This window comes from Zingiber officinale, chromosome 2A, assembly GCF_018446385.1.
Source record: "Zingiber officinale cultivar Zhangliang chromosome 2A, Zo_v1.1, whole genome shotgun sequence".
Lineage (NCBI taxonomy): Eukaryota > Viridiplantae > Streptophyta > Magnoliopsida > Zingiberales > Zingiberaceae > Zingiber > Zingiber officinale.
This window is the reverse complement of record NC_055988.1, coordinates 2418379-2426065: the sequence shown is the minus strand read 5'-3', so window position 1 is coordinate 2426065 and position 7687 is coordinate 2418379. Positions and strand designations below refer to the sequence as shown.

Here is a 7687-nt window from a genome sequence, read left to right as displayed (position 1 = left end):
AGTCTAACTCCACAATCGGATTTAAGATCTGCTCAACAATCTCCACGCAATTGATCAAAAGATAAAAAATCGCAACGTTATAAGGCTTGCCCTTAACGCTTTTCCAAGGAATATTTTGTGAGCATCCATAATAGATGTTTACAAAGTTTCTAAAGATCTCTCTGTAGTTAGGTTAGATAAATTATTTTTTAAATTTAAACTTCAAAAGGTATTACGTTAGTTACAGGTACAAACAAGACAAAGGAGTCTAGGAAGAAGTACCAAATCGAACACGAGTCTAAAGACGAATCCGACTCGAAAGAAGCTCGTGAACCTAGTTTGGAAACCTCCATGAAGCACTGAACCCAGGCCCAGACCAAGCTGCTTGGCACCGACCGACCGACCAAGAGAGTGTTAAGAACTATGCTCAAACGTCTTAAGAAATACAATGTTAGCTAAATCTGGCTCAATTTCTACAATCTTGATATCACATAATTTAACACCAAATGCAGCAACACTAACAAGCCAGTCACAGTCAAACCAAAAACAGAAAAATACACACTTAGAAGTTACGATATGACGGTCGGATGCTAGCAACTGAAGTGGAGGCCTGAGAATGCATCCTATCCAGCCTCACCGTGTTCTCAAACTGACGCTCAAGGACACCAATTGTAGCAAAATTGGAATGCTGGCTCCTGGTATTGTAATTTGTCACCGGTTGCTGGTCTCTAAGCCTAGAAGCCAGGATAGGACGAGTTAAAAGAAAAATCAAGGAGTCTCGATCAGAAAGCACCAAACTAGAAGAGAGCTTGTCATGTGCATCGCGGAAGGCATTCGATATCTTATGTAGTTCAAGCGCGCGGACAGTTCTGGCAGCATTTTCAGATCGCTCGAAAGGATCCTCTATCTGTACAAAAACAAATTAAGCAGACATCAACTCACTGTAGACGGCAATTTACCATTTGAAGAGATTTCAGTAGAAACCTCAACAAGGCAATCTTACAATGAGGGGCGATCTCAATCCACTGGTGATGCTTTCCAATCGTCCTTCAAACGTGGAGATGCTATACTCCGAAGCTGAATTTCCAATACCTGACAACTGCACATACATTTTAAATCTTTGATTGAAATCCCTGAAAGACTTTCGATCATGGCTTGCTTATACAAATTCTCAAATATAAGCAACTTAATGTAATAAGAAATAGTAACAAGTGGTTAAGAAGCAATAATCCAGCAAACACTCAATGCAGCAGCCAATTATTCTGTTTAATGAAACTTGTGGAGTCTAATGACTATATTCTGTGCAATATGGTAACAAGCAATGAATCAAAAGATCAGCACCTTGTCGAAAAAGGACACCAAAAGTTGGGCAAGGGAGCTTTTGTTAATACGTCTCCTGGATCTGAACCTCTGTATATTTGCAGAACACACATCCTCAACATGTCTCTCAGAAAAGCTGCTCCATTCTGCAACAATAAACAGCAATGAATACACAAAAACTATCATGTCATCATGGGTAATCAAATACCTCCAGAGAGAGCAACCAGGTAATAAACTAAGGCCAGATCATAACTATAGATATGCAGGTAAGCAAAAAAAGAAAAAGAAAAGACCTTGATTGGAAATGCTTCCTTCACAGATCACTCGCAGGGGTGGTAAAATTGGTGGATCACACGTCTGGCAACGAAAAAGAAAAACAATATATATGCAGTCTTGTGACCAAACTAAAAGAATGATTCTGGGGGAGGGAATTGATAGCTGATGTTGCATGACGGAGGTAGAAAAGGATCACAAATTCACAGCTTTACCTGAAAATGAAAGATAACCAACAGACAAAGTGAGTAAGAATTTAAAGTCCCAGACTTTGCATCGTTGATATTTTGTGCTTTGGCCCACTCTTTCGTCTGAGAAAAGGAACGAAATTACATTCCAAAAGGAATCTAAACAGAGTACAAGATGTTTCTTGCAACAAAAGCAGACCACTAAAACCATGTCACGGAAACGATCATCTATTTCAGAGAGCCATTTGAGAATGCTGGACTTCATTACACCAAAATGGTTGTTAATGGAGACATCAAAAGAAATATTATGGTGCCTGCTAATGTATTTAAGGAGAGGGACTCTTGCATTTGGAATGTACTGGGTATTCCGAGCAAGACCTGAGACAAAGCAAAATAGAAATCACTCACATTTACATTTTACTGCTGGTGTTGAAAATGTCAAGCAACACTGTTTTAAAAATTTTGTATTTGGCCAATTTTGATATTTCTTTTCAAATTTAAAAAAAAAATCCCAACAATTTTAGAAAGTGTACCTATATATATATATATATATATATATATATATATATATATATATATATATATATATTCTCGTTTTTACTTGAAATTATAAGAGTTATTAAGGTATACATTATTTCTTTGTGCGCATCTGGCTTATCATGCTTTTCACTTAGTAGTATGATATAAACATCATATATAATACTAAGGGTGGCAATTCGGCTCGGGTTCGGGTTGACGGATTCGGGTTGGCAGGTTGGCGGGTTGGAAAATGACAACCTGAATCCGACCTGATTATGAATTCGGGTCAAACTATTCAACCTGAACCTGATCTGTTTATTTTCACTTGACCCGAACCCGACCCGTTTGACCCGTTTGACCCGTTTAACCCGTTTGACCCGTTTAACCCGTTTGACCCATTTGACCCGTTTGACCCGAACATGACCTGAATTCAATAAAGAAATTTTGTATATTAAATTAAAAATAACATTTATCTACGTAAATTGAAAATCCATATCATAAATGATAAATCATAGCAACATTGCTATCAATAGCATATCTCTATGTTTAGGATTTTTAACTTTTTTAAATTTGTAATTTTAGTTTAAATTTATAATTATAAACGGGTTCGCGGGTTATAATTGGGTCATTTCAGGTTGACCCGAACCCGACCTATTTATTAATTGGGTCGACCCGATTTCGACCCGAACCCGAAACTACCCAACCCTAACCTGATTTTTTCGTGTTCGGTTCGGGTCGTGTTTTCGTGTCGGGTCAAAAATTGCCACCCCTATATAATACCTCCAAATTTAAAAAGGATTAGTGTCCTAAATTCATGAAATTTGTCCATGATTGACTTTCTCACAATGACAAACCAACCGTTGTGATGGGAAATTCCCAAAAGAATGTTCATTGAGACGACAAAAAACCAATTGGTTAATCAGAGTGGTTGGTACATACAAAAGCAAATTTTGAAAAGCACTTTGTGTCCATGTGATTTTATTTATAAGAATTTCATTCGTTCCTATTGTGATGTTTTGTATTGCTGTATAAAAAGATAGGAAGAGTTTTTCTAAAAAGGATAAATACAACAAGGAGTTGGATCTTCCTATAAGCATTTAGAAAAAACAAGATACTTGCACATGGCCATCATTACCAATTTACCATACTATGTTCCATGAAGTGTATTCTGTCCTAAAGTTTAAAGGTAATTAAATATTTGATTCACTTTGCACCCTTCCAATCAAATATTTTGAATAAAGTTAAGCTTTGTAATATTTCTTTTGGCAACAACTTATTTTATTAGAATTTTTTTAGTTTTTTGGAACTTTGTTAGAGTTTCTAGTGAACTTAAAAAATAAGAGACTCAGATTTAAATGGATAAATATTGTTGAGTAGTTAATCTTAACCCATACTCAAACGGATACATATTCACATATCACAATGATGTGTCATGTAGGTAACTTTGTTCTCACACTGAGACATGACACAAGTTAAGACATCTTCTTCGGAACCCTCGGACCATTGCCCTCTTGTTCTCTCATTTTTGTCCACCCTCCTATCACTAAGTACGTTTGAAACATGCAAACTCGAACTATGTGTCAATGCCAACACAAAATTAACTCAAGTCAAGAAGCTCAAGATTAAACCTGATACAAAAACTAAGACTTTGAACATTGTAAATATTGTTTAATGATAATCTAAGCATATCATTCTTGTCTTGGCTCCTGGGTTATCTTCTCTATTTAATGCACATGGATCAACTATGCAAGGTACCATCACAATTTCTTTTACAATTACGTTGCCAAGAATGATAGGGCAACAAACAATATTTCTCATTAACATTGCCAGCATAGGGCTAGGGCCATAACTGGATATTTTAGGGTGTAAGGATGGATCAAACCTGCTCAAGGCATTTCATCTCAGCCTATAATTTATTACGGCCATCAATTTTCAGTAAAAGTTTAAATCACTAGAGTGTGTAATATACTAATAGCGACCAAATTTTCAGTAAAAATTCAAATCAGTATCATTTAAATAAGTCCACCTTGGTGTGCTTTTCCCAGCTTTATTGTTGTAAAAAAGGCGTATACAAAGAAATTGTGTACCAGTTCTTCGCAAAGCATGCAGTATATGCTTGAGGTAATATCTTTTTGTATTTCTGCTTATACTGTTTGGTGGGGTGTTATCAATCTGAACTGATACATCTAGGTCACCCCATTTGGTGTAAAGGTTGGAGACAAAGGATCCAAATGGCTTCAATGACACCACAACACCTGCACAATAACTAGGTAAGAATTGAGGGCAAATTGTGAGAACAATATTTTGATTCAATTGAAGATAGTTTCCTTTGACAAAACATAATTTGGTTAATTGGACACTGCAAGATTTCATGTGACATTAAACCGAGATATCTAACTCCTTATATCTTTTTACTCATGGTACTAGATGAATTAACTGAGTAAAAATACTTGGTACATATTGTGTTAATTGATGAAAGTGTAATCACATTAAATTTGAAGCTTCAATTTTGGAAGAAAAAAACTTAAAAAAATGGAAAATTTAAGAATTACAAAAAAAAACGAATTATATGAAATGTAATTCAAAGCAAGAATAGAAGTGATGAAATAATTAAGATGAATTAAAATGAAATCTTGAATTTAAGATAACTTGCATCTATAATTCATCGAGATAAGAATATTGATAGAGCTATCATTAGTCTTATGTGATCATCATATTCCTCAGGTATTTAGGAAAACAATAAAATAACACTACATTAAAATCTGCTCTACTTAAATGATCAAAGACTTAGGCTACAAGAAAGCAACACACAAGAAATCAATATGGAAAAGATGAAGATACTGCAGTGAATGTGTAGAGTTACTGAAAAAGGCATTAAAAAATAACTAATATTTTAAGTAATTAGGCAGGGTGCTAACAGATGATAAAATGAGAGAGAGGAGGCTAAGTAGATATGGACATTACAAGTAGATTTTATGACTAGAAAGAATAAGAATCTATTAGAGTGGAAGAAGTAATGGGCAGAATGAGATTAAAAAAAATATTAGTCTATATAATAGCAATGATTTGGTTAATTCAAAAATCACTAATGATAGAACCTTGCATAAAATTCAATGGAAGAATAAGATTCATGGAGAGAATATTAAAGAATTGTGAGAAACACAGCTTGATAATGATGATAACGAAGTTCAAAACAAATTGTCAATGTAACACATTTATTTGGTTTGACAACGGCCACATTGTATAAGAGTATCAAACAAATCAACAATCTCAATATATCATAGAATTGTTTGTTGTTTTATGCAATGACCAGATAGTTTTGCACTGAAACAAGTCTTACTTTAATTAAAACTACACAAAGAAATTGGGAGCCATCTGTGTTGTTTGTGGTGGCTAATAGCCAAACCAACACCATTCAGTTAAATCAGCAAGTTCAAAATTGAAATTAAGTGAATGGTTTTGAAGGGATGAATCATCTTCTAACAAGAGAGTTATTTTAAGGATAGATGATTAATTACAAATTTCCAAGATCGTAAAATTTGAACATCTTTAAATAGAATGTGAACATGTTTGTACTGATCAAATAAATTATTATTTATAGTAAAAATATAATAGTATCGTCATTCATAGGTTTACTCTAAGTAAATTAAACCATGTTTTACTGTTACTTAAATGAGAAAGTGATATGTATGTAAAGCTTTTATGACAGAAACATCTCTTACTCCTAGGAACAAAACTGTTATTCTATTAGCTTACAAGTACCTAAGAAAATCATTGAGATCAGTAGAACATTCATACATACTGCCCCATTAAGTTTAGAATATGAAAGTAATAGTTTTCAGCAGTCTTACAACTAGTAGACAAACACTTAAATAAAAAAAATAAAAAATTACCTCGAAAGACTAGCAAACCTCTAAGACATTCTTCCAATTGACGAATTGCATTAATCCGTTCAACTCTATGACTCTCCACTGGCTTAATCTCGACAAGTATGTCTTTGAGACAAATCTCAAGCACGCCAACTCTATCATTGTTAGTTGATGAAGAATGATAAACAGCCATTGAGTCAGCCAAATTACACAAGTGCCTACAATATCCAGACAAGATAGTTATAAGAAAAATACATGAGGGCAAGTAACGAAATAAACAAAGAGAGTTTGATTAATTCTACAATTCAATTTACAGAATACCAGGAAATGACAAACAACATTTTCTCTATGAAGAAATAGCAAAACAATAATGACAAGAAAACTCCATTTACTGGAAATCTCACTGGTATATAACATTGTGATCTTTGGTACAAAAATGTCAATCCTGAGTACGCTTGTTCATTCCCTCGGATAAGTTGTTAAGTGATCATCCTACTACAATCAGTAACTTTTGGAGTATTGACCTATATCTCCAGCCTTGAAAGAGTCGACCATACTAATAATCCAAGAGGGGGGAAAGCATACGAAGTAATCCTTTCTAACATTTAATGAACAAAACATTTGATAAATCTGAAAAAGGGTAATCTAATATTGTGCATATTTTGTTAGGTCACAATAGAAGACGTAAAAAAGTCCTCAACCACTAGTGTGAACATATATGATGGAAATCATACTTGTTCACAATAACAGGATGAAATTCTAGTTATTGAGACAGTTAGTCACCCGAATAGATTTGAAGAAACCTGATTTATTGGGGGGAAAAAGACATAAAACTCACCGGTTAAAGACAAGTCACTGTCAACCTCAACCCAAAACCCTAAAGCACAATCAAGAAACACATGAAACTTCACTGAATACTTATCACGCAGGTCGATCGAAACAAACACGGATAGAGAGATCTGCGTCGAGGGCGGAAAGATGAAGAGTGCTTGTCGGTGAATCCACTCAATCCATCTACGAGCGATCAGCTGGTGAATCTTTTACAGATCACCTCCACTACCGAATTTGACCACCGATCGATGAACACAGATTTCGCTCTCTCTTCGCCGGCTCACCTCCCACTCCTTTACTCTGGAGTCGCGACGGCGAAGTCGTTGGTTTGCCGACTCCTTACCATGGTCAAGTGCGCCTCGGCCCAAAACGATCGACACAGAAAAATTACTATTTATTTTACTCGACATATCATAGGAGGATCTGGGTCTACCTGGAAGTGGGGTCCTCCTGCCTGACTATCGAGACGTGGGTCTCGTTGAATGGGGAATCTATTTAGGTGTAAAAAAAAGCGATCGGAATGAGATTCGAAATCGAGTTTCGAATACCCGCATGCAACGCGACGTGCGGCCCGTCCGTAGGCGCCAATAGCGATTTTTTTTTTTTTCATTTTACAATTTGTATTTTAATCTTTCTCTTTAATGCCTCTCAGAAATTTTAAAATGGATCAGTTGCTTGGAATGCACTTTAAGTCTTACAAAAACACTA

The 7687-nt window shown here is 35.3% G+C and overlaps 1 protein-coding gene across 2 annotated transcripts; it reads right to left on the bottom strand.

Annotated features, from left to right (window-relative positions):
* Positions 1-391: 391 nt before the first annotated feature.
* Positions 392-7356, bottom strand: LOC122040517 (protein HESO1-like). 2 transcript variants are annotated; one of them, XM_042599861.1, is made up of 9 exons: positions 6987-7356; positions 6173-6366; positions 4367-4534; positions 1960-2138; positions 1788-1883; positions 1593-1656; positions 1321-1445; positions 983-1078; positions 392-886 (listed from the first exon to the last, which is right to left on the bottom strand). In XM_042599861.1, the coding sequence occupies exons 2-9, from the start codon at positions 6339-6341 to the stop codon at positions 542-544; spliced, it is 1242 nt and encodes a 413-aa protein (XP_042455795.1). In that variant the 5' UTR covers positions 6342-6366; positions 6987-7356; the 3' UTR covers positions 392-541. The 2 variants fall into 2 exon arrangements, with proteins under 2 accessions (XP_042455795.1, XP_042455796.1); XM_042599862.1 differs by having other exon boundaries at positions 7094-7356.
* Between the last annotated feature and the right edge of the window lie 331 nt (positions 7357-7687).

What these genes read in the sequence shown, in the direction of transcription:
- LOC122040517 (XM_042599861.1), bottom strand. Translation starts at nt 6,341, where the DNA reads ATGGCTGTTTATCATTCTTCATCAACTAACAATGATAGAGTTGGCGTG. An exon ending in TCCGTGACATGGTTTTAGTG is followed by an intron (nt 1,884 to 1,959) that starts GTCTGCTTTTGT and finishes TCCTTTTCTCAG; the next exon opens with ACGAAAGAGTGGGCCAAAGC. An exon ending in AGGAAGCATTTCCAATCAAG is followed by an intron (nt 1,446 to 1,592) that starts GTCTTTTCTTTT and finishes TTATTGTTGCAG; the next exon opens with AATGGAGCAGCTTTTCTGAG.